The 24,814-nt window shown below is 50.3% G+C and overlaps 12 protein-coding genes across 12 annotated transcripts; 7 read left to right on the forward strand and 5 right to left on the reverse strand.

The window, feature by feature from the left end:
- Window positions 1–3,386: 3,386 nt before the first annotated feature.
- On the forward strand, window positions 3,387–3,665 carry VFPPC_15848 (hypothetical protein; the record flags this gene model as incomplete). The annotated part of the gene is made up of 1 exon (XM_018293601.1): window positions 3,387–3,665. The coding sequence occupies one exon, from the start codon at window positions 3,387–3,389 to the stop codon at window positions 3,663–3,665; it is 279 nt and encodes a 92-aa protein (XP_018145452.1).
- A 669-nt stretch (window positions 3,666–4,334) lies between these two features.
- On the reverse strand, window positions 4,335–6,083 carry VFPPC_04822 (glutamate decarboxylase; the record flags this gene model as incomplete). The annotated part of the gene is made up of 5 exons (XM_018284106.1): window positions 4,335–4,388; window positions 4,436–5,071; window positions 5,128–5,733; window positions 5,781–5,808; window positions 5,884–6,083. 5 exons carry the CDS (start codon window positions 6,081–6,083, stop codon window positions 4,335–4,337), a joined length of 1,524 nt encoding a protein of 507 aa, XP_018145453.1.
- A 1,060-nt stretch (window positions 6,084–7,143) lies between these two features.
- On the reverse strand, window positions 7,144–7,965 carry VFPPC_13707 (LPS-induced tumor necrosis factor alpha factor; the record flags this gene model as incomplete). Its single annotated transcript, XM_018291479.1, has 2 exons — window positions 7,144–7,582; window positions 7,643–7,965. The coding sequence occupies 2 exons, from the start codon at window positions 7,963–7,965 to the stop codon at window positions 7,144–7,146; spliced, it is 762 nt and encodes a 253-aa protein (XP_018145454.1).
- A 675-nt stretch (window positions 7,966–8,640) lies between these two features.
- Window positions 8,641–8,994, forward strand: VFPPC_13708 (hypothetical protein; the record flags this gene model as incomplete). The annotated part of the gene is made up of 2 exons (XM_018291480.1): window positions 8,641–8,768; window positions 8,847–8,994. The coding sequence occupies 2 exons, from the start codon at window positions 8,641–8,643 to the stop codon at window positions 8,992–8,994; spliced, it is 276 nt and encodes a 91-aa protein (XP_018145455.1).
- A 648-nt stretch (window positions 8,995–9,642) lies between these two features.
- On the forward strand, window positions 9,643–10,164 carry VFPPC_17688 (Npc2-like protein; the record flags this gene model as incomplete). Its single annotated transcript, XM_022429377.1, has 2 exons — window positions 9,643–9,715; window positions 9,794–10,164. 2 exons carry the CDS (start codon window positions 9,643–9,645, stop codon window positions 10,162–10,164), a joined length of 444 nt encoding a protein of 147 aa, XP_022285585.1.
- Window positions 10,165–10,578: 414 nt separating this feature from the next.
- VFPPC_04824 (esterase, SGNH hydrolase-type, subgroup) lies at window positions 10,579–11,494 on the forward strand (the record flags this gene model as incomplete). The annotated part of the gene is made up of 2 exons (XM_022428418.1): window positions 10,579–10,827; window positions 10,928–11,494. 2 exons carry the CDS (start codon window positions 10,579–10,581, stop codon window positions 11,492–11,494), a joined length of 816 nt encoding a protein of 271 aa, XP_022284490.1.
- Window positions 11,495–12,261: 767 nt separating this feature from the next.
- Window positions 12,262–13,121, forward strand: VFPPC_04825 (WW domain binding protein; the record flags this gene model as incomplete). Its single annotated transcript, XM_018284108.1, has 2 exons — window positions 12,262–12,334; window positions 12,391–13,121. The coding sequence occupies 2 exons, from the start codon at window positions 12,262–12,264 to the stop codon at window positions 13,119–13,121; spliced, it is 804 nt and encodes a 267-aa protein (XP_018145457.1).
- A 1,603-nt stretch (window positions 13,122–14,724) lies between these two features.
- On the forward strand, window positions 14,725–16,202 carry VFPPC_04826 (MFS monocarboxylate transporter; the record flags this gene model as incomplete). Its single annotated transcript, XM_018284109.1, has 2 exons — window positions 14,725–15,202; window positions 15,292–16,202. 2 exons carry the CDS (start codon window positions 14,725–14,727, stop codon window positions 16,200–16,202), a joined length of 1,389 nt encoding a protein of 462 aa, XP_018145458.1.
- Window positions 16,203–16,636: 434 nt separating this feature from the next.
- Window positions 16,637–17,737, reverse strand: VFPPC_04827 (phosphopantothenate-cysteine ligase-like protein; the record flags this gene model as incomplete). The annotated part of the gene is made up of 1 exon (XM_018284110.1): window positions 16,637–17,737. One exon carries the CDS (start codon window positions 17,735–17,737, stop codon window positions 16,637–16,639), a length of 1,101 nt encoding a protein of 366 aa, XP_018145459.1.
- A 994-nt stretch (window positions 17,738–18,731) lies between these two features.
- Window positions 18,732–20,433, reverse strand: VFPPC_04828 (hypothetical protein; the record flags this gene model as incomplete). The annotated part of the gene is made up of 2 exons (XM_018284111.1): window positions 18,732–19,074; window positions 19,142–20,433. 2 exons carry the CDS (start codon window positions 20,431–20,433, stop codon window positions 18,732–18,734), a joined length of 1,635 nt encoding a protein of 544 aa, XP_018145460.1.
- Window positions 20,434–21,573: 1,140 nt separating this feature from the next.
- On the forward strand, window positions 21,574–22,523 carry VFPPC_04829 (centromere protein Cenp-O; the record flags this gene model as incomplete). The annotated part of the gene is made up of 2 exons (XM_022428419.1): window positions 21,574–21,643; window positions 21,697–22,523. 2 exons carry the CDS (start codon window positions 21,574–21,576, stop codon window positions 22,521–22,523), a joined length of 897 nt encoding a protein of 298 aa, XP_022284491.1.
- A 543-nt stretch (window positions 22,524–23,066) lies between these two features.
- On the reverse strand, window positions 23,067–23,879 carry VFPPC_13709 (adhesin protein Mad2; the record flags this gene model as incomplete). The annotated part of the gene is made up of 1 exon (XM_018291481.1): window positions 23,067–23,879. The coding sequence occupies one exon, from the start codon at window positions 23,877–23,879 to the stop codon at window positions 23,067–23,069; it is 813 nt and encodes a 270-aa protein (XP_018145462.1).
- Window positions 23,880–24,814: the final 935 nt, after the last annotated feature.

A 24,814-nucleotide genomic window follows, 5' to 3' on the forward strand; every position in this document is an offset into this window, starting at 1 on the left:
CCGAGTTTTGTGAGCTGCCGCAAGCTAGCATTGAGATACGACGTATAAATTATTCGTCACACGGAATGCGCAGCTGAGGAAGCAATCATTCCCTCAGCTTTCGGTAACGGTGAGATGATTTGATCTCACCACAGAGCTCAAAGTGCATCGCACCGCCTGCTGTATTCATTGAGAGCCGTTCATTGGTGTCGCCTGCTACGCGGCTTGAAGAGATGGGCGGATAATGGAGTGGACTCTCGGGACCCTGGGAGCCACGATGATGATGGGCTGCATGGACCCACGTCGCTCACGCCTTCAGTCTTCCACCCTTTTCATTCTTGCCTCATAGCCTTCTGCCCAAACTCCTTGGCTCTCAATTTTGGGCTGTTCAACCTGGCTCGTGGCGCTCCGCCCATCGTCAATCCCTGCCCACCACCAGGAAACCCTTGTCAACTGACGACAGATGCTTTCCAGTTTGGCAGCTTTCTTTGATTGACGGTTGGAGGGTTCATCTTCATCTGGTACAAAGGTCCAAGCCCGACACCGGAAGAACTCCACAACCACGAAAATGGAGATGTGACCGACCGATCAACCAGTCAAGTCGATTTGGATGAAAGTTAATTCAGAGCAGGGCCAGGAAGCATTGAAAGGCCCCGAAGTCAAATTTGCCCACTTCGGTTGCCTTGGATGATGCCTGCATCAGGGTAGAAGAACGGGTAACAGTCGACCCGACTCTGCTTGGTACAGTCAAGGCTGCACAATTGCTGACTCGAAGTCTCAGGTCGTCATGATCGAGAACAACATCCAGCACTGGCGCGAACTGCGGCACGAATGCCGGTTGGTGACAGTGGAATCCTGGACATTGCAACCTTGGGCCTTGTTGCTACTTTAATTGCACCCACTCAAACACAGTGTGCTGCATTGCAGGCATGGTCATGCATGCTGCGTGCCATCTGATGAGATGCAAGGCTTGTCTCTGGCTCAACTAGCATCCGATGTGTGGCGACGATTATGTCAAGTCAAAGTGCCTGGCTGCACTGCTGTAAGGAGCCGTACGGAGGAAACGGAGTAGAGGTTGCAGACATCAACCCTGGCAGTTCAGCAGCCTCACGAGCAGGTCCGCTCTTGCTGCCGACACGGAGAATTTGCAGAAGCTTCCCGGCAGAAATGAGCACTACGTACTCCATACCCTCTGCCAGAACGTACAACGTGTTGAACCATGGCAACCCCAGCTGGAAGGCGCTGGCTTTGGTCTCGTTCCTCATAATTCTCGGTAATTTCAGCATGTTCAGCGATGGTTGTCCTTCCTCTTCCTTGGAGAGGTATCACCACGCAGCGTATACTTGGATAAATTATAAAGCGCACGCCATCGTACCAACGGAATATATCCGGGGCATACAAAATACATGTGTTCAACTCTTGATACCCTAGTCTGGTTCGCGCGAATTGGCATCATTTCCACGGGTTTCACCCAAGGATCCATTCAAGGCTAAATTAAATACAGTAGAGCCTCATCGCCGACCAGTGCCAGATCTTTCACCAGAGCCAAGCGAGACGGGTCCCTTACCTCGGTCGGGCGATTCCCGTGGTGCCGTGGGTCTTTGGACTCTCCTCGGGATTCCGTTGCGAATATTGATGGGCACAACATGAGGAGAGATCAATATTTGCCTTTGTCGGACCGGCGGTAGTGGAGCCATCCTGAGCCGCTGCCCTGGATCCGATGTAATAGTGGCACCGGGCAGGCGACCGTCAGATGCGCGAGTTAGTTTCTGGATGGTCTAACGCTTGACAATAAAATTCTTGAGCCTGCTGCGTCACAGAATTTGACGAGTTCATGGAGTTCTAGTTAAAGGCTGTGACTGACTTCAGCTTCTGCGCTTCAACATGAGACATGCCTTGCGCAGCAAGCAACCCCAGTCAGTTCAGCCCGTTGTCCAGCTGCAACCAAAGGCAAGCCCTTCCTCTTTGGATTGACATGAGCCAGCCACTTGGCTCACACGACCGGCTTCTCTTTCCCCGTGCTTCCCAGGCTTGGCCTTCGTTTGCATGCTCCGCAAACTCCGTAATGCATACTACCTAGGTAGGTACTGAGGACTCCAAGTTACTTGGTGGCCGGGAGGCTGGCTCCGTCTCCCCGGTCATGGTTGTCCAAAGGGTTGGATTGCAACTTCGGTCAAGTAAACCAGTTACGGAGTAATATGAGAGCCATCAAAACATGGTCCGTTGGAAAGGTCACCTAGGTTTGCCAGGGCACGCCGAACCCACATTCCCCACCATTTCTTCTGGTGTTTCCCATGTGGCCTGTGGCTAATCTCTGTTCCCATTAAGCTGACAGTGGCTTACACGTAAGGTGGGTGTTATCAATTTGTCGCGCAATCAATCCTACTTATCAGTTTAGCTTCAAATCGCAACCGCGCAAATCCCTGATCTGAGCAAACGTTGGAACTATCGAAGGGGTAAGTGGGTTTATTCTGGAAACCGTCCACAGTCTTCAACGGCAGTCGGCAATAAGGGCCATTGTCAGCCGTTTGCAAGAACTTGAAGTGATAATAGAACATGTTACGCCGCCTCCGAATACTCCAATATGCCATATGCACATTGCCAAGACCAAGGCAATCCGGTCCGCCACTTCCCGAACAGGTAGTCCGACTGACAATTTTGTTGGATGACCGGCGTCCGAGTTTCTGTGTCATCAGACAGTTGGTAACATTCTTTTTGATTCTGACTTGACTGCTTTGTATATGGGACATGAGTCAATAACCATCCAGTACCCCAACTCAATAGCTTCAACACGGTCAGACCGCCAATCACTGAAGGAGGAACTGAAGAGCGCAAATCAGACTCTATGGTGATGCAATCGAGTCCAACTATATGATTCTGAAAGTATTGGTCAATCTAACCCGGCAGGAGTACTCGCAAGTTGCAATTCACTTGCCACAAATGCTACTTGGTCGGGTAGCAGGCGTCTTGCTTGTGCTGAGTCTGATGTTGTATCAATATGGTCTCGGTCCTAAAGTTTCACTCTCAATACCGATTTGTCATGCTCAACTTGTAGCACTGACAGCTTATTGCTGAGTATGTGAAAACGTCGCAGGCCACAATGCCCCAAGCGAGACTCTTGGACGCAAATGTAAATCACAACATGTTTGGCTTGGTATGTAAAGTGTTTTGAAAGCCAAATAGTTGTGATGATGCAATACATTGAAGTCAAATTCAGGGCTGACGGGACCAGTCCTGGTGAGTACATGGCATCAACACTTCCAAGACGGAGATATGGGTAAAATTATCTTGAATCCCTCATTACAGAGCCTGATCTAACCTCGGCATGCATGATAAAGTACATGTATTGTACAACGTATCCCAGTAATCCCATCGCAAGCTTTCTTCCAGTCCATTGAGTTGCCAAAATGAGAAGTCGCCCGCTATTCATCCGTCCTCGGGCCAGGCAATTGAGGTGGAAGAAGTTCACAGACCTCACATATATAGCCAGCAGACTTGACTTCCCGTCTGTGTATGCCCATGGTGCAATCTCCAGCTATTTTACCTCTCTTTTGAGCTTTGGCCCTGTCCAGCGACTCTTGGCAGTATATGTTCGTCCCCACGGTGAATTTTCTCACGACGCACTGCTGGGAGTGCCTCCTGATGCATTCCTTGTAGAAGTGCGCCTCGAAACACATTTTGACTGATCGATGGTGGCGCTGTTTTGTTTTCTTTTTCTTATGAAATGTAGGGATTTAATATGCGTCTTTGATGTTTGTTCGTGGAGTCGTTGGACTTGTCTTTTTGATTCGGCATGTTGTTTAGGAGGCGAGTTGAGATGGGAATAGTTTGGCGAGACCTTTGTTTTTATACAACTCTTAGAATGACTGAATGTAATTCTTGGGTCGTGGTTTCCTTGTTCAGTGGAAGCAGGAAGGAGTTCACTGGTGGTGTACGTGGGACGTACTTTCGTGTTCATGGTTAGCTTTGTTGGGATCGAATGCTGTGGGTGAGTGTTCGACATTGTTCGTCGTTCATTGACGAGAGTTTACATCTTCATCAATATACTGCTGTGATATGGATGTAGGTGTTAGTCCTGTGATTAAGTTGGCTCACGATGAGTTACGGCACTTCAGAAACAGGCATACACTTGTCCAGTTTGCGATTCAGGGGGATGATTATATTGATAGTTGTAAATTGGTGAGTAGCTCCTCCAGCTATTAACCTTTTGTCCGATATGAGTTGTTGAACTTGGACTTGTACAAAAAGCACGAACAGAAACGAACACCGAAAACCCATTACATTAGACCAAAAGACATCAAGTACACTGTTTTCATCTCAAGACCAGCAACACTATTTTCGTCATTGTGCCCCCATCAGCAAATGGCATGACTCTTTCCAGTCTTTCCCTGCAGCGAATGTTGTTCATTCTACGCCAGTCAGTAAACCACTCAATCTCCAAATCAAGCAAACATACCTTGAAAGCCTCCTTCGCCTCACTCATCGGATCCCTAATCTTCCTCCCAGCAGTGATGTGCTCGCCCATATGCTCCTGCAGCCTCTTGATAAACTGCTCACTGTCCTGCTCCAAATGCTGACAACACAACTTGATATCCTTGATCAACAGCTCGCACCGACTCTTGGAAAAGTCCTCCCTCACCACAATCCGCATCATCTTCATCTGCTCCGTCTCAGGGGCCATGGTGTACGCGGGGATAACCCACCCCCTTGCGCGGAGATACTGCGCCAACGCAAATTCGTCAAAGTCCTTGTCCTCGATCTCGCCTTCATCTCTGCCGGGGAAGCGGAAAGCAACCAAGGGCAAGCTCTTCCCGTGTCCTTCGGACATGACGACGAAGCCTATTTCGCGAAGAGCATCCGCGAGGTAGTCTGCTGTTTTGGTGAGGTTGCACATGATGTGGCGGTAGCCAGCTTTGCCTAGACGGATGAGCTGGTAGTACTGTCCGATGACTTGGGAGGCGCCCTTAGAGAAGTTGAGTGTGAAGGAGGACTGTTCGGCGCCGAGGTAGTTGATGTTGAAGATGAGATCTTTGGGGAGATACTCTGACGAGCGCCATACCACCCATCCTACGCCGGGGTACACAAGACCATACTAAAGATTCAGTCACAATGTCATTCCCATGATATGTAGACAGGATTCTTACTCACCTTATGTCCAGAAACATTAATAGAAACCACACGCTCGACTCGAAAGTCCCATTGAAGATCGGGAACCACAAACGGCGCCACAAACCCTCCACTCGCAGCATCAACATGAATCGGCACATCCGACTTCCTCTCAACAAGCAAGTCACTAATAGCCTTGACATCCTCATACGCCCCCGTGTATGTCGTCCCCAAAATGGCCACAATCCCAATCGTATTCTCGTCACACATATCCACCGCCTCCTTGGGGTCAATCACAAACCGCGTCCTCGTGCAATTCACATACTTCTCCTCGATTTCAAAGTACCGTGCCGCCTTCTCCCAGCACACCTGCACGGCAGAAGACATGATGATGTTGGGATTGTCAGTGGATTTCCCTTCCGCCTGGCGACGCTGCTTCCAGCGGCGCTTCATGGCCAGGACGCCGAGCATGATGGCCTCGGAGGAGCCTACGCTTGATGTCCCGATGGCGGTGTTCTGTGGCGCGTGGAAGAGGTTCGCGATCATGTTGGCGCAGCGGTTGTGGATTTCTGCTGTTTGGGGGTATTCTTCGAAGTCGATGAAGTTTTTGGACATGGCTTCCATCATGAGGTCTTCTGCTTCTTTTTCCTGATGGGGTGTTAGTTGTGTTTGAGGGAGTGGTGGAGGGAGTGTACCATGTATGTTGATACGAAGGAGGCGAGACTGCAATCATGTTAGCTCTGGGATGTATTCACTGTGCTTTTTGCTTGGGAGGTTTGTATTTGGCATGTGAAATACTTTAGCTTCGGGTTATTGTCCAAGCTGAGCTCGTCCTTGATCATGCGGTACGCAATCTCAGGCGGCATCGACTCATCGGGTATATCTGCACTCGGCAAGTCCTGAATAGCATATCGCGATCCATAAACACTGGTAAAGTCATCTTGCGAATCTACCTCGTCGGCAGAACGTTTCACACCGGCTCTAGCAGCTGGGGCCATTGTAAGATATTTCGTGAACGGTGATGTGAAGATACACGAGGTCTTTTCTCTGAAGATTTGTAATTGGACAGATGATCAATTCCTCGCAATGACACTTTAAGAATGGCACACAGGCAGACACGGCATTTATTTAAATCTCCAAGCTTCACTGCAATCGGTTACGTCGGAACCGCCAACTCAATTCTGGCCCACGCCCCAATATTTGCATTCGCATGAAATCAGGCTTTTCTTTTGAACGCGAGGTGACGCACGTATTGGTAGGATCATGCCCGCCGATTTGCTCCATATTCGATAGTTTGGTGGCAACCATGGGAAATAGAGTTTCAACAGCTCAACGGGAACAGCTTAGCTCTTGCGACGTACCCCGCAGACGGCTCGCGACAGCATTGAGATCGAGCGGCTTGCATATTGTGGTGTAGAAATGGTGCTGTGGTTGTGTGGTCATGGCCTGATGTTGGGGTAGATGCCGGAGGGTGTAGATGGATGTTGTGAGCTCAAAGTTGGGGACAGGATACTGTGTGATCATCAAGTTGGATTGACAGCTTGCAAGGCCGTGGAGGTGAAAACGAGTAATAAAATACGGAGAGAATAGCTGTTCTTGATTGAATTTCAAGGGATGCTACGGTTTGCAGATTGGTATTTCTCGCGAGACGTGAGAGATTGCGAATCCATTGATGAAAGTACATGTGTACGATTAATTCCCCGTGTTGAGAGAAGGGTTGATTTTGCGCAGTAACCTTCCCTACGTAGACTCTACTTCACCTGTAACATGAACGAACTGAGAAATCAAACCAAACATATAGTTGTTGGCAATCATTGGCATTGGTAGCACCTAATGCTAGCTGAAATTGGTATCTCAAATGAGGTCAAATAGACAAACAAAAACCGCGGTGCAAGGCAAGCAACCCCTACTCCTCGTTCCTCTAACCCCACACAACCGCCATCATTATTACACATAATGTTTAAAATAACTGTACAAACGAAATTAACGAGACATCCCTACAGAGAAACCCGAGGACATCGGTTAACCTTGGAGCACCAGTGATGTCCCAAAAGGCGCTTAGTTCTTAGCATCAGGCTGGTGAGCAGGCTGCTGCTGCTGAATCTGTGGCTGAAGGTCATGCATAGGATGCTGCTCCTGGTGCTGTTGAGGGTATTGCTGAGGATATTGCTGGGGATACTGCTGGGGATACTGCTGCTGCTGCTGCTGCTGCTGCTGCTGCTGAGGTGGTTGTTGTTGGTAGTTCTGGGCAGGAACTGGACCGGCGTCTTTTGTCTGACCCTGATGCTGTTGAGCATTCATTGGGGCCTGATTGCCGTTGTACTGGGAGTATACAGGGACGGTAGGGCCGAAGACCTCGATGGGGCCATCATGTCGTCGGACTGCAACCATGTTCTTGCACTGAGAGCAGCGGTACTGGGTATCTTCGAACCATCCTGCGAGACAGGGCACGCAGGTCAAGCAGACGCAGAAGAGGCAGAGAATGGCACCAACGACACTATAATATACCGCATTAGGACTTGAAATTTGCCACTGACTGGCGAATTGTAAAGCTTACATTTGCATAGAAGTGCCTTCTCGCTGAACGGTGGTGGTCGTTCTCTGGTGGCAAAATGGGCAGTCAATCCACTGCGGCTGGTCGCTAAGCTGGTTCAACGGGATAACGGTCGTAGGAGGGCCATTCGTGTTTGCTCCCTGGGGTGGTTGGCCCATGGGAGCAGTCTTTGCTTGATCATAGCTTGGAGGCAGGGCCTGGCCGGTATGTGTTTGCTGCACAGGCTGAATGTGCTCGTTGCTTGTGACGGGATGGTAAGTCTGCTGTGGTTGAGTAGGAGCCATGTTTTGCTGCTGCTGCTGCTGCTGTTGTTGCGAGGGATCCATGATGGCTGTAAATTCGATATGATCTTCGAGGGCTGTTGGCTACAAAGAACAGCTCGTGGTGAAATAAAGTCAAGTAGGCGAAAGGAAAGTCAATTGGGAAAAGTTGAGTGGGATTGGCTACGTTTTCATTCTTTCCAAATTTGACACTTCAAACCAGGGAAGGAACATTGGACTTGGATTGTGGACCTGTTGCCTGAAGATTCCTCCGTGGCTCGTGTTAATCTCAACTTCCACTTTTTCCCACAGACCCATGATGCAGAGCTCGCATGCATCATTGGCCACGACTCGATTGAGGCTGAACCTGGACGGCAATCCTGCAAAACCCAAAACTTGGCGGTGCGAGGGTGGCCCGTTCATTTCTTCTTCTTTGCCTTCACAGCCTCCCTTGCTCTTTGAAGGATGGATGAGTTGCCCCCATGGTGCTAACATTAGACTTGGCGGCTCAGCTAAAACGGGGCATAACTGTAGGGCTGCGAGCTTCGAATGTCGGTCCTTTCCCAATGGAGGCTTAGTATTCCGGGCTGAGTCGACTTATTTTACACTTGTCAGGGGCGAGGCATGTGGAGATTTACTCTGTCAATGGAGAAACTTTTGTTCTGGTCGTGTCAGATGGAGTCATTGACATGAAATTGGATGGGATCTTCTGTCAATCGGGTCAGCAAACTTGAGGAAGACATGACACTTTTCAACAATCTTCCCATCAGAAACAGAGATGAGGCTTATGCGCAACAAGATGCTTCACCAGTTGGCGAAGTCAACATTGGCAAAATTTTGAGGACTGCATCAACGGCAATGCTGGTCCGGTTAGTGGGGTGGTGGCTTGCATCCTGCTGTGAGTGTGCTTGACGAGCTAATCCTTTGCTGACTGTTGCGTTATGCAGGCTCCAGTATCCTTGGAGGGACAGCAAGCTGCTGGGACTTGAAGGCCCGGAGCGATACTGTGAGGTGGGAGCCGCAGATAAGATATTTTACCTCGACTCCTGTGATGAAATCGAGTGCCAGATTGACGAGTACGGTTTTGCAGCATGAGGCCACACCAACGAATCTCATATCCAACGCGGCGCGAGACTCTGAGACAACCCAAAGAAGAAGTCCCCAGCACAGCACATGATTTGCTAGCTACGGGAATAGTGAGGCTTGGCGTATTATCCGCGGCGCACTATCACCTAGCGGGCTCAGTTGCCAACGTCTGGAAACGTCATAATGTGATGACTAGCATTCTTTGCCCGTATGCCTGGAGCAGGCCGAGATGGGTACGTTGCCCATGCCATGCGACATCGCACCAAGAGACGTAGGGAATATAAGGTGTCCTTCGACCAAGTTCGGTAACGTAATCAACTCTCACAACATGCCGAGAAGGTAGCAGCTCAGAGTTGAAGAGTTCTGCTATAAGTGCCCAACGAAGTGGCATTGCGTTTCAAGCATCACCGAGGGACACAGTGTACGACAGTTCGCCATCATGAACTAGAACAGCAAACCCGTAGACATGTCAACGTTCAGCTTGTGACTCGACTTGTGAAACTTGTTGTTGGACAAAGATAATTTTCTCTGATATTATATGATCATCGTCTGTCCCAGATCCAGGCATTTCTCATTTTCTGGTTCAACTTTTGTCTCGGCCATCTTTCAAGCGCTTGTTTACATCTGTCCAAGGAATTACAAATCTGAATATTCATCATGAGAGTGTCAACACTCTCGATCTTGCCCGGGCTACTGAGTGCTGCAAAGGCCGCGACATTTCAAGACTGTGGTACGTTCCCCCCTGTGCTTCTCTTCAAAGAGAAGAAACACTTATATGTTGACTGACTTATTTGTGTGAAATAAATAGGCAGCACTGCAAATGACCTACAAGTCTCTATCGCCGGTTGCACTGATGCCAATCCCGCCTGCATTTTCAACACTGGTCAAAAGGCATCCATAAAAGCTACATTCACCTCCCCCGTCACCATCGAAAGTGCAGAAATCAAGATTACAGCCTCAGTGGGAATCGCCAGTCTGAATTTCCCACTGAGTCCCGCCGAGGCCTGCGGTAACTGGGGGCTGAAGTGCCCTGCACCGGCTGGGTCGCCTCAGGCGCTAATGGTGGAAGTTCCTATTGATAGTAGCTATCCCAAGATCAAAGTTGGGGTAGAACTCCAGTTGGTTACTTCTCAAGGAGAGAAGTTGATTTGCAAGTCATTTCCAGTGGAGATTAAGTGAGGAAGTCGGTTTGGGACGTAGTTTGCTTGGGGATTCAGTTGGACGGGTGAGTGTTGGGAGACTTTGGCAGATAATTATGACGGCCTCCAGAGAAGTTTGTAAGACTGTGATAGTTTACTTGATTCTGTGTTGTTAATTCTGTGGCTATCAATAGAGCTTTCAAGTGTTGTCTACTGTTTATGGAAGCCAATGTTGTACATATGTATGCCGCCTCCCACAGACGGCCAAATGGCGGGGCTCGATTCCTTCTAGCGCCAGCTGAGCTGAACAGGCATACAATCTGGCGTCTGGTTCATTCAATATTTCCATCCAGGCAGCCAATCTTGGACAATGACACAACTACTTCTCAATACAATTTTGTTCTCTTGTCGCTTCTCTTCATCCTACAATGCACAGTAGCACTCTACAGTGAAAATGGATAAGAAAATCAACACATCGCGATTCTACTTTGAATACAAAGGTCACCCCATACCCGACATCACCACCTTTTTCAACATCATCATCTCCCAAAGACCAAGGCAACCCATCATATATCTAGCCGGCGATTCATCCCTCGACAACAAGTACTGGCTGCCATCCAGCTCACCAAGCGGCAAATCTCTACCCGTTGCCGTTCCTGACATCTACAGGGCCGCGCTGGGGCGACCATTCCCCAAGGCAGATGTCGCATTCTGGCTGAACCACTTCCTTGGCCAAACAGCCACGACTCAATCTTGCCGTTGAAGCATCCCTACTACGGGAGAGAGATAGCCAACTCCTACAGCATGACGAATTTATCAGAGATCACATCCGCGCCGATGACTTTCTCATCGTCTCGGTCGGCGCAAATGACATCGCCATGAGCCCCAATTTTTCTACCATCTGGCACATGCTTCTGCTTGCCTGGCTGACGCCGCTGTCTTCTATCCGCAGCGGCAGAGCATGGGCACTTCGGTATTTTGTCAACATGTTCAAGTCAAAGGTTGAGTTGTACATATCCAAGCTGGTCGAGAAGCATAAGCCCAAGGCCGTCGTCGTCTGTATGATCTACTTTCCTCTTGAGGCACAGGCAGCGAGGCAATCTAGTTGGGCGGACATTCCTCTCAGGGTTCTGGGATACAACACGTGGCCTGGGCGGTTGCAGGCGGCCATCGCCAAGATGTATGAGCTTGCGACGAAGGAGATTGAGATTCCTGGGGTCAAGATCATTCCGTTTGCGCTGTTTGAGATTCTGGATGGGAAGGATGGCGGCGATTATGTCGAGAGGGTAGAGCCGAGTGTGGAAGGGGGTCGGAAGATGGCATCGCAACTGGCGGGAATTATTGGGCCGTTGATCGAAGAGGAGAAGTAGTTTATGTAGGTTTCGGGCTCTATGGGATGGGTATTTAGCGGTTTATGGAATCGGTATTGTAAGCGTTCGGAGCGAGTTCTTGATATTTTGATGTATTGTTTGATAAGAAGTACATTGGCTTATATTGAAGCACTTTCTTGCAAAGCACATTTGGAAATTTACCATAATACATCGGGAGGCTTGCTTAAAATGTGTAGCTGGTTAGCTTTGCTCTGCTATTGACATGACATGACAACGTTATCTATTGCTTGAAGTTAGGCTTCAGCTGACCGCATGCCTGACAGAGCCAACAACGTTGCATGTCTTAACAGTGAGGATCTTTCTTTGACAATATCTTGTCCGTCTGATGTGATGTGATCCTTGGTATGTAAGCTGCTTTAGCCTCAGAAAGGTCACCTCTTGACAAAGACTGCAGCATTGGCCACAATGACCATATTAATACACTTTTGGTGGCCTGCAAGTGTTTTCTACATTTCCCTTCATCAAGTCAATGAATTCAATTCTTTTGCAAAATCCACCTGAATCTCGTCTGCATTTCGATGCAAGCTCAAGCAGTGGTGACACTATTGGTCGTCAAGCCAGGACCCACCTTTGAGAAAGAGCTTCTTGACGTCGACCTCAAAATTGCCAACTCCACGCATTCAACGACTTCCAAGCACGCGCAACTGTGTTTGTCCAAGAAAATCGCCCGTCTTTCGTCCTCCCAACTCAACAACTATTCGCGTCCAAGGGAACAATCAACACATTTCGAACCAGGCACGCCCAAAATGCCAAAAGAAAAGGGCTACAATCCGGTGCAAGCTCAGCGCAAAGCAGACAAAGCCAAGGCAGTCAAGAAAGGTAACGTCCCCTCGTCAATCATACCATTCGATCGTCATTCTAACCTTCACGTACAGGCAGAGCAGAAGCTCAAGAAAGACGCAACGAGAAATTTGCACGCAAAAACCCAGACCGAATCCAGAAGCAGATCGATGACCTGAAGAAAATCGCTGCCGGCGGCGGCAAGCTCTCCCAACATGAGGAGCAGCTGCTGGAAGGACTCGAGAAAGAAATCAAGCTCATTAGAAAGGCGAGGGAAAACTTAGGCGAGCGTGCACCATCATTCAATCGCGGTGGCAGACGAGATGGGGACTCGGGCGTCCTGGGGAAACGGCGACGGAATTCTGCTGGTTCGAGTACCGACGAGGATGTATCAGACGAAGTGCGGAAGATCCCCATGCCCAGAGATACACCGCCCCCGATCCCCAAGGAAGTGCTGGATCAGTGGTACGCGAAACGACGAGCACGACGGAACCCGAATGCCGATGCGATGCGTGCAGATGCAGAGAACAAGGAGAAGACTCCCAAGACGGAAGCTCCCCCTGCTCCAGTTCAGACTGTATACGAAGCGAAACCCGTCTTGCGGGATCTTCGACAAGAAGCTGTCTCTGCGTTTGTGCCGGCTGCTGTGCAGAAGAAACTGAACAAAGGTCGTGGACAGGCTGGCCTAATAGAACCTGAGGAGGCGGATCGATTGGAGAAAGAAGGCTATTTGAAATCCGCAAACGACGAGGCTAGCACTACGGAGAGTACCCAGCAGATATCCATGACCGCAACCGTGGAAGACGTTGAAGATGACGACGAGTAACTGGGATGTGTACACAAGCACGAAGTGAATAATCATCGAGGTGCCTATATTCACCAAGGACCAAGACTTAACTCGCATTTCAGGAGGTTATCAACCGACATTTTTCACGGGAACCACGACATGGTCATCAATAATCTACCTTCAGACCGGCCCTAAGAGGACGCGAAATCAGCTGCATATGATGACTCTGATTCGCACAAGCCTTTCGCTCTCGGCTTGTGTCAAATTTGCCCTCAAAGATCAAGAATGCGACTTATGAACACGATCTTTGGGTCTACGGCATTTTCTCTTTAGCCGAGGCGCCCAATGCATCTCACTGGTACCCGATTCTGCGTGGTATCACGCACCAGGAGTACATTCCGTGTGCGACCCAGTCGAAAATTCATCTACGCAACAAATAATTGGCGAGCTTATCAACCGGAGTAATTTTGATGGAGGAATACCGTCGTGTTCTTCGGATGAACGTGCGTTGAGCTGATCAACGACACGGACGAATTGGGATGCTCTTCTCGAAAGTGTCACATGTTACATCGCCTTCGCAAAACCAGACCGGCTGCAAGCATCCTGCTGCTTAATACCAAGGCTTTTGGTCCATCACAGTTGAGCCACTTACGAGGGCACTTGAAACCAACGCCATATGCATCGGAATTCCTCCTCCGTCAGTGGGCTCCACCGGCCTTGGCACCTTGTCTGTTCATCGACTTTTCAATGCGAGGTGGTCAATTGAGGAGAGATGCCCTTCTGAGATAAAGTCAACGGTGTTTTGATAGAGTTTGGTTCGCTCATACCGAGGCTCATTCTCATCTCGGTGCTGCAGATGAGCAATTCGGGATGAGACTTGCACAACTAGACATTATAAATCAGCAATTATAAATATGTATTCTGCGCCTGCACTGCAACTCGACGCGTATTTGACAATCCTTCGGGCCATTCTAGATGAGGGAATCAAGACTGACAATCTGAGCAAACATTTTGATGGTTTGATGAGTCAAATCAACATGAAGACGGAGCTCGGCTTCGGTGCTCGCTTCACACTGTTGTGTCGTCGCCTCGACACTCACTAGGCCATGGATGTCGTTAAATGTGATCCCATGGCCTCCACAGCAGCCACGAGCGAGCATCTCCCGACTGGTTGGGCATCAAACAACTACAGCAGAAAGAGCCGCTGGTAGCCAAAAGGATTTATGAAAACGGAGCTAAACCCGGACACCATCCACGCATCAAGCCGGGAATGGCGTTCAACGGCAGGCAATGAAGGCCTCAAGTGGATTCAATGCCCCCACACAATCAATCATTGATGATTGAGTTTGGTCGCTTTCCGCGCCGACCGCCGGCCGGGGTTTTGAAAAATCAATGATGCCTCCCTCCCACTAGCCAGGTCAGTTACTAATGAGAAATGTCATTTTTTCCCTCTGACCAGAACCTTTTAATACTTGAGTCCCGCCTGTTTGTAGAAGGCACTTTTCTGAAACTGTGAACAACCTATATTCTTGGCATCCCTACCCTGATTTTATGCATACCAAAGAGACATAAAAACATCAAGAGAGAACCCTCTTCCAGACAGTGAGTTTACCGTTTTACGTAACCGTCGAAGGACGCAATTATGGACCTTTACCAGGTAAACTCGCGAGTACTCCACGACGATGAAGTGAGCCGCGCTGTGGAAAATGCCGGCCAGGACGGTATCAACAATGATGGAGCCGAGACCAAGGGGAACAGCAACAACAACAACAGCAACCTGGAGAAACAGCCCACCGCTGTTTCCAGCGCATCTTATGAAGAGACCTTTCCCGAAGGAGGAACACAAGCGTGGCTGGTGGTGCTCGGCGCCTGGTTTGCCTTGATGTCAGCTCTGGGTTTGATGAATACCATTGCTATTTTCCAAGCATACACACTCAGCCACCAGTTGAAGGGCCAGAGCGAAGGCACCGTCGGTTGGGTCTTTTCCATCTACACCTTTCTTGCCTTCTTTTGCGGTGTCTATATTGGACCCGTGTTTGACAAGTATGGCCCTCGGTGGCTGGTCATTGCTGGATGCATCACAACCGTTACTGGAGTTGTGTGCATGAGCTTCTGCACCGGTAAGTTGTCACGAGCTAGAGACATACTCTGCAATATTGTATCTGCGCAATCTTTGTATGTAAGTGTTTACTAATCGAACACACTTTAGAACTATGGCACTTCATCCTCTCTTTCGGCATCCTCTGTGGTGTCGGCACCTCACTACTCTTCACGCCGTGCATTGCCGCCGTGGGACATTGGTTCCGTAAGCGTCGAGGTTTTGCTACGGGAATGGCCTCTACAGCCGGAGGTATAGGCGGCATTATCTTCCCGCTCATGCTCACAGCACTCTTCGACCAGATTGGCTACGGCTGGGCAACTCGCGTTCTGGCTCTCGTCTGTCTTTTCGGCGGCGTCATTGGCATTCTGCTTGTCCGATCTCGACTCCCCCCTGCACCTAATGCCACTGCGCACCCCGACTTTCGCATCTTCAAGCAAGTTCCATATACCCTCACAGCAATTGGTATCTTCTTGCTTGAATTCTCGCTCTTCATCCCCCTGGCATACATCTCGACATACGCACAGCACAAGGGGTTCAGCGAGCAATTTGCCTTCCACCTCCTCCCTATTATGAATGCGGGATCTGTGGTTGGACGAGCTCTTCCAGGTTACTACGCAGACGTTGTGGGCCCGTTCAACGTGTGCATGTTCTCCGTGGTTCTCTCGCTGGTTGCATGCCTGTGCGTTTGGCTTCCCCTGGGACAAACGGCAGCAGGTATAATCGTCTTTTCGATCCTCTTTGGCTTTGGCAGCGGCACGAGCATCGCCATTGCTCCGGTGTGTATCGGGCGGATGTGCAAGACGCAGCAATATGGTCGATATTACGCCACGACTTACACGGTCGTATCGTTTGCGTGCCTTATTGGCATTCCTATCGCTGGAAGTATTGTCGGCGCCAGTGGTGGCGAGTACAAGAATCTTATTATTTTCACGGGGTCTATTTACATTGGCTCTCTGGTGTTTTTGATGGCGGCTAAGGTGAGCCAGCTTGGTTTGAAGGGCTGGCTGGGGGCCTACTGAGACGACAAGGTGTTGAGCAGTTTAACCGCTGGCCCTTGACCTTCATGATGCAAGGATGACTTCCACGGTTGGCTCTCGAGGTGTGAGCGTCTCTTGATTGAAAAGTTTGTTATCTTTATTTCAGTATACGCGAGGGAGCATTTTGGCGTTTGGTTCTGAATTTAGGCATTGCTCTGGAGTATCAATGATTCATGGCAGTGCGTAGCACATTAACGAAAATACCCAAAAGTAGATATGATGAACAAAACTTGAATATAATTTTATAAATGCTGCAAATCTCATCCCGGACCGCAGACCCATGCCATTCTGTACTCATCTCACAGATCGAAGACCCTCTTTCAAAACAACTCAGATCCTCCCGCACCATTCATCATGTCTATGCAATATATCCATATATATACAAATCTCAAAATATCCCTCACGGTATACAAAATCTACCTCCCAATATGCACATCATGCAGCTCCGCCACCGCGGGAATAATCAACTCCTCAATCTCCGTCGCCGGATCCTCCCTCGGCAACTCCTCCGCCCTCAACGGCCGTCCCTCCGCGTCCCCCCAGCCCGTCTCGCCGCCTTTCCGCATCGACGCCGGCGGCGGCACGCGCAGCCAGTTATCCTCCCGCCCGGGACTCACAAACACAACCTCCCACTTGCGCGTGGACAGCAAATTCCCAATAACAAGATGGTGCTGGTACCTGTCCAGCGAATACCGCGCCTTGTGTACCAGGATCCTGGGATCCGTCTCCAACTTATACGAGACGATCATGCCCTGGGGCGCCCACCCGTCCACGAGATTCTTGAGAAACTTGGGCACAGGATCCAGGTCGATGACTAGGCGTTTCGACCTCGGCACCCGTGGCGACGCATCAAAGTTATCAAACTCCTCATCCTCAGAGCCCTGCTTCTGCGCATCTCCCGCAAACCCCTTCACCGCATCCGTACTCTGGATTTTATGCTCGGCCATCCTCTCGGGTGGAACAAAGAAATCCGACACCGCAGCCGCCAAATACAACAACCCCTTCCTGCCCAACGGCCTCATCAGCCTAGAAATCGCCCTCAACTCATGCAGATAATCGCCAATCGTAACAAACGGAATCATGAGCAGCATCTCCGCCTCCTTCGCTCTCCGATACCGCCTCAGCACATCCCTCACCTTCGCGGAGTCATGGCCCTCCCGCCAGCCTACATTCCCGTCAGGGCCCTCGCTCAGAAAATCGAGAAAGCAGTCCTTGGAGTGCGAAAAGTGCCGCGAGTAGGGCAGAAGGCTGAACTGGCGGTGCAGGAATATGACCGCGTACCCGGCCTGGAGGAAGTACTCTGCCGAGGTGGCGCCGCGGGTGCCGGCGGAGAAGTTGTCGATGAAGCGGACGGTTTGCTTTTCGAGGGGGACGGTGGTGCCGCCGGAGGTGATGAGGACGACGCGCCGGTTGGCGAGGGCGTGGGTGTTGATGAAGGATGAGGCGAGGGTTGTGTGTTCGGGGAGGGATCGCGGGGGAGGATTGCTGGAGAAGTAGGCGTCTTCTTCGGAAGACATTGTGGGGGAGATGGGGTGGTGAATGAGTGAGTGTGAGTGAGTGTGGGAAGTGTGAAGATCGTTTGGGACGAGGTTGGGGATTGGTTCGTCGGGGTTTTGTGTTGTGACTTCTTGGTTATATAGCTTGGCTGTGCTCACAACTACGAAGCAGCTTACATCCCGGATGCCGGGTCTGGGAATGGGTCTGCGTCTGTCTGCGTCTGTTTGGTGGGGTTCACGTTGTGACGATGGTGGTACAAATACATTTGATGGATTACAATCACTGGCGAGTATTAATGAGCTGTGAATAAATAAACATATCATACGCAAAGATGAAATTGAATCTGAAAGCATGAGATAAAGTGACGTTTATCGTCAAACTCGTCATTTCTTAAATCGCACCCCCATCCATCCATCCATCCATCCCCACCAATGACCATGCCGACTTCATTTATTTCCAATGTTCCATTTGCCTCGGCTTGTGCTCCCTTCCCCAGCCGGACTCCTTATGTCAACGGTGGTGGGACAATTTTTTTTTTTTTTCATCAACGGTGCAGGGTCCAGCTTGGCATCTGCATTGCATTCGTGGCTTTGGCTGTGCTCCTTGTTCCTTGTCCTGGTTGCGCAGAAATGTTGCATGGGGGTGATCAAACTCTGGGCCGATGAGCCGAAACGTGGCCGGGTTTGTGTCCGTGGCGTATCCTTCAACTTCGATGACATATCCCCAATCCTTTCACTTACCCTTCATCATAGTCTACAGAGTTAAAGTTACAGAGTGCCATCTTTTATTTAAATCTACGTGCATAAACGAACCACTGGCTTACTCCCTCACTGCATTGACATCAACGCCACCTGCAGTTCACAGCCCACAATGCCATCATTTCATGCTTCAATGCTTCTAATTCTTCGTTATATAGCCTCTACATAAATACATACATTCTTCTTTTAACGCAGCAAGTAGGATAATACATAAAATGTGTCAATCAAGGGATCGCTCCATACAGTATCCCCCTTCCTATCGCTTGTCGCTCGATGGGCCAAGTCTCCATGCTCGTAGAGGCAAGCTCTGCAAATGGAGCACCTTGGGCTTAATGTACCACAAGAACGTGGCAATTCCAAACGCAACACATAACATGTTGACCATGTAGTATCCATCTCGACTCATGTCGCATGTGCCGCCACCTTTCTCACATCTCTCCTTCTCTGCTTGAACTGCGCAGGAGAATGCCTCCGTGATGATAGGTCCCTTCAACTTGGATGTGTCGGCATTGAGCGTAGGGCGGCAAGTAGCTACCGTAAACGAGTCGACCAGCTTTAACACAAAGTATCGAGGGAATGTACCGCCCAGATTGGAAACACTATACATGGTTAGCTTCAATTCATACACAAACAAACAAACAAACTTCGGAAGTCCACTGCACTTACGTTGCGAGTAACGTCATATATGTGCCGCCAATAACAGGGTCCGAGACCTTAGCATGGAAGGCAGAAACGGCAACAAACATGACAGTGTTGGTAAACGTCGACAAGAGATGCTCCGAAATCACCACAAGCATATACCACAGCGTAACGCCATTGCTAGGAAATATGGCCACCGTGATTTGTGCAAACATAGCCGCACCCAATCGACCAATGAATCCCCAACACCACAGACGCATAGGCGTATACTTTTGCGACCACATGCCCGCATAGTACCCCAAGCCAATCTCAAAGGGAAAGTCGATGAGCACAGTAAGAGCCATGTTGTCCTTGCCGAAACCCTTGTCCAACAGCTTCAGATTTGTGACTCCGTCATTGGCCTGAAAGCCAATCTTGGCAATGAGATGCACAATGATGATTGTCTGGACATTCTTCAACTTCAAGATACCCCACATGATCCGGTAAACGTCCCATACGCCATCTTCGTTCTGTGACTTTTCCTCCCGCTTCAAGAAACCGAGTCCAATCGTAACAATAATGTAGGACCAGCCCCAGAAAGTCAAGTATCCTCCCAAAGTAACCAGTCCCTCTTCCGAAGGAACAGATCGGAACCATTTGTTGGCAAAATCGCTGGCGTTCAAGGCCAAGAAAACAGTGTACGACATGAAGTGTCCGGCAGTCAGGCCGACAGTCTGAGCAGTAGATGCATAAGACACATTTGCTGGCGTGAGCAGTGTCAGAGCCCAACCATCCACCGCAATGTCTTGCGTCGCACACATCAATACCAAAAAGAACCACCACATCATGAACCCCCAGACGGTAGGACCAGCTGGCTTGCCCATTGTTTCCATCATCTTCTCGACATGCGACCCGAGCCAAAGCATGCTGAAGCCGGAAAGGAACTGAATGGGCACAATCCAAGTCTTGCGCCGACCAATCTTGGGGCTCCAAACCGCGTCCACAAACGGACTCCAAAATAGCTTCAGAGAGTAGGGATATGAAGCCAAGCTAAAAATACCAATCTCCCCATATGACATGTGATTCTTCAACAAGAAGGGAACCGATCCCATGGCAAGACCCATGGGAATTCCCTGAAGAAAGTATAAAAGCACAAGCAACAAGAAATTCCGTTGATCCTGTCTTGGAAGCTCAAAAAATCCATGATTGCTCGCGGTTGGTGTCTTCGGGACAGGTTCGTCAAGCGAAAAGTCCTCCCGAGAGATGTAGTTGCCCGTAACGCTCTCCGAAGTGTCAAGGTTGTTGGCGCCTTTGCGCCGCATTTCCACGCCGTTACTCATGTTGCCGTTGGCATGCTTTTCTTTCAAAGAAAGAGGAGCCGGCCGTTGAGATGATGGCGACTTCGGTCGTCTCGCTCTGGCACCCATAGGCAGTGTATCTGTGGGATCTTGGATGTAGGTATGCGTGTCGATTTATGCGTCAGCCCCGTTATGCAAGGGGGTTTCGTTGAAGCCAAGCGAATGCAGCTGTATGTCTTCTACAGCCTAATACGTTGTATTATGTAACCTAACAACTTGGAGGATCGGTGTGTTGTTTTTATATCGGTAGGATTCGCAGATGTTGATGATGCGCCAGGGTAAAGCGATGTCGAGGTATTTGTCTTAGGTTTTTGCAGGTTGTATGAAGGAGGGAAACACTAAAACCGTTAAACAACCTTTGGAGCAATAATATTTCGGATCGTCGGCCGAGATCCAGTAAACCAAAAGAGCGTGGGGTGTCGCGCCAAACGAGACGTCGTGGTGTTGGTGCAAAGCAACCGTGGCCTCAAGGGCTTATTACAAATGGAGACTAGAGGAGTGGCGAAAATGCCTGGAAGCAATTGATGTCAAGTGAATGCGACGAAAGAACTCAGGATAAAGGTCGGAAAGCGAAGACAGGTGGAGGATCTGAGATGATGGTCCGTTCAACGGCAGCCCAATAACGACCCGGGGACGAGGGTCAATGGCTGTCGCGAAGGTAGAGGACCAAGACGAAGAGGAAGTCGAGTCGAAACAAAAGGGACACTTCACGATCTCGTGTCCTTGGGCTACCTACCAGACCAATGCGGGCGGGCAGGTGCGACTAGCCTGCAAAAGTCAGTGGACCCTGCCTTTGTGCATCGAGGCTCGGGTTGGCTGCTCACCTTTCACCATTGGGGCCTTGGCGGCCTGTCGATTGCCTCTTTCAGGCCTGATGGGCCAAATTTAGGATCGGAAGAATAGAAATTGCGTGGCCATCAGGGGTGAAATGCCCCCAAATACATGAACTATTGTGGGGACTGTGCAGGCTGCACTCTCTGGATCACACCAAGTTGAAATGTTAACTGTTGTCTTATCGCGACCATTGACGCGTGAGTCTCATTCAGCGTCAACAAATCTCATCTCATCGGCCATCAACCCACAACCATTTAATCGCCAGTCAAAGGACCTGTGGCACCCACAATGGAGGACGAGCAAGCTGCAACCGAGGCATCTCAACTAGACAAGGAGATTGCCTCACTAAGAAAACAATGTATGCAACACGCGGTCTACCAGTTGAAACTCACCTCACTAACACACCATCAGCCACATCGCTACGCAAAGTCCTCCAGATCCAATGCTCAACCATTCTCTCATCAGCATCAACCTCACGTCTCATCCGTTCCTCTTCATCACCAGCCGTAGGCCGCCGCGCCCGCACATCAGACACCCCATCCACCAAGCTCAACAGCCGCTCAACCCAGCAACAAGCATACATGCAACAATGCATCTACCGAATCTCCGCACCAGTAACCTCCTTCAAGGTTCGCGACCCGGACCCCAACGCCGTAGATAACGGCCACGTTTTGGGTCTCCGGTTCGAAATCATGTCGCGCGGCCAGTTCCTCCGCCCCTACTATGTCATGCTGAACCCGTATCCCAGCTCAAAACACCTCCGCGTCCACAGACACACTGTTCCTCCCGCGGTGCCCCTGGCCGGCCTCGCAGCAAGGCACTTGCCGCAACCGTCGCGAACTACCGCCAGCGACAGTTCCACGGAACAGGATCTGGATCGGTTTGTGAGGACGCTCCGGCGGGAGATTGTGCGCTACCACAACCGCCTGGGCGTTTCTGCAGACCTCAGACGAAGACTGGGCTTACACGAGAGGAGTCAACAGGCCACATCGCCGGATGCGCTTGTAGAAGCTAGCATTGCGGACATTGAAGCCAAGCAAATCAATCTTGCGTGGGCGAATGACAGGACCGGCCGACTTATCATGGATGATGACGGCAACGTTGTCAAGTTTGTGGTATTTGGGAGGGACGGGCGCGACTGGGAAGCCTCGAGCGCCGTGTTTGAGAAGAACGATAGTATTGAGGAGGTCGCGAGGAAATTGGAGGAGCGTTTGGAGGAGAGTATATCGGAAGAGTAGGAGTAATGATTGGATACCCGGAATAGCAATTGACATGGCGTTACAATTCACATGAACTGCGGGCACGTGGCATCACATGGCGTTTTTGATATCGAGTCTAGATTTATTGGGACTTTGGAACTCAAAAAATGAGAAAACGATGCGTCACTTTTTATAGCCAATGTTATGGATAGGACAATTGTATATACAAACTATCACTAGAGTACATCACTGGCGAGATATGATACAAGCTTTTTGTTTTCAGCACAACAAATAAAAGTGAATTTGCAGAGAAGTCTTAATACAAGAAACCAGGCATCGTCATGCTCTCAACACCCAATCCCTCCCACGCCAACCATGGGTGTCCATCGATGACGCTCCCCAAAATATGAATCCACAACCTCACAAAAAAGTAAACTGCCTCTAAATTTGTAAATTAAATTACAGTGGGAAAATTTGTATCTCGCCACGCCGATCCCATAAAGTCGTCATGATGATGTACTCGAATGTACTTCAGCATCTAGAAGAAATAACCACGATGCCAAGTGGCCCTACCATCTCAACTTAGATGAGCAGGGCAGCAACGAGACCCATGGCGACGACGGCGCCAACCTTCTGGCTGTTCTGGGCAGCCCCAGCAATGACGGGAGGCTGAGTCCAGTTGCCAGAAGGAGGCTGGACCTGAGTGCCAGTGCCCATAGGAGGGGGAACAACCACAACGGGGGTGGTGGTGCAAGGAGTGGTGGCAGGAGGGGGAGGAGCAACCACGACGGGAGTAGTGGTGCAAGGAGTAGTAGCGGGAGGAGGAGGAGCCTGAGTACCGGGCTTGGTGTAAGTGGGAGGAGCCTGAGTAGTAGCAGGGACGGTACCAGGGACGGTAGCAGGCTTAGTCCAGGTAGCAGGGACAGTGGCCAGAGTGCTGGTGGTGACGGGCACGGGGCAGATGGTCGTGGTAGCTGGGATGATCACGGTGGTGACCTGGCCACGGCCAGGGCAGTTGGTGACGGTGGGAGCACAGCTGATGATGGTCTGGATCTGAGTCTGGGTGACGGTGCTGGTGCCCCAAGTGTGAGGAGCCTCGGGCTTGCAGTCGCAAGGGTGAACATAGTGCCACTCGTGGTTGCCGTTGTCGTCACAGCCGTCCATGGGGACGTGGTGAGGAGGGTGCCAGACGTCGGTGCAGCCAGGAGGAGGAAGGGACTTGGGGCAGTCATCAGACTCGATGGAGATTTTAGCAGGAAGCTTGATGTTGAGGCCCAGGCAGATGTCGACGCTGACGAGGCCACCAACGTCGAGGCCGAGCTGGAGAGGTGAGCGAGCCTCGTGGGCCGAAGCAACAGCGGCAACGGCGGCGGCAGCGATGACAGCAGACTTCATTTTGACTGAGGTTGGACACACGAAGTGTAAAATTTGTAATGAGTGGACGGGTAATTAGAAAAGCCCGGAAAACGAAGGTATAAAGTGAGAGTGGTTGGAGAAAGTGTCCAAGATTTCTGCTTGTGTGCTGATGAGGATGAAAAGAAAAGGACTGTTGCTCGTCAGGGCACGTCAAGGGTCTTAAATAGACCATGACAATCATGACCCAGCAACAAACATGCTATCGTTCCCAATCGCATTTTCCCCTTGGGCTGCGCAATGGGCGTTGATTCATGGGGAAATGAGGAGCAGAAACAAGACAAACCGTAGTCGGTGGTAGTTGCATGCAATAGGCTTCGCCCCTGTCTCTCAATAACTACCCCGGTTTAGAACGTGCAGGTAATCAGAGTGAGATTATTGTGACTCGGCTGGTGGATGGGCTATTTAGTTTCCCAAACTGGTCCAGATAAGTCCCAGTCTTTCCAGGAACAATGTCTGATCCTCATGCAGCCATGTCAAGGGCCTCGTGGAGTAGCTGGCGAGAGTGGCGGGCCGTGCGAGTGAGCCAGCGAATGATGTGAACCGTTGCCGGCAAGATCGGGTTGGGGTACCTGCGCTAGCGCAAGTGCCGACAAGACTTTTGACAGGCTTGATTTGGCTGTTTGGCGGTTTGGATGGAGGGACGGAGTTGCTGGGTTTGCTTTTTCCTGTCTGGTGTCCTGTCCAAAAGGGCGGCGGCGGCGGCGGCGGCCATGGGCGCATCAAAGCAGAAGCTGGACCATCTTGTGTCGCGTGGGTCGTCAACGCAACGAATCAAGGAAGTATTGCTCCTGGTCCTGTATGCACAGAGTACGGGGCAAGCACGTCGACTGGTAACTTTTCTCCTGTGTTGCGTAAGATTTGATCACATGTTCCAGCTCTGGCGTTGCATCCATCGTCATCAATCATCAACCAAA

The sequence above is a fragment of the Pochonia chlamydosporia genome, chromosome 3 (assembly GCF_001653235.2).
Source record: "Pochonia chlamydosporia 170 chromosome 3, whole genome shotgun sequence".
NCBI classification, from domain to species: domain Eukaryota; kingdom Fungi; phylum Ascomycota; class Sordariomycetes; order Hypocreales; family Clavicipitaceae; genus Pochonia; species Pochonia chlamydosporia.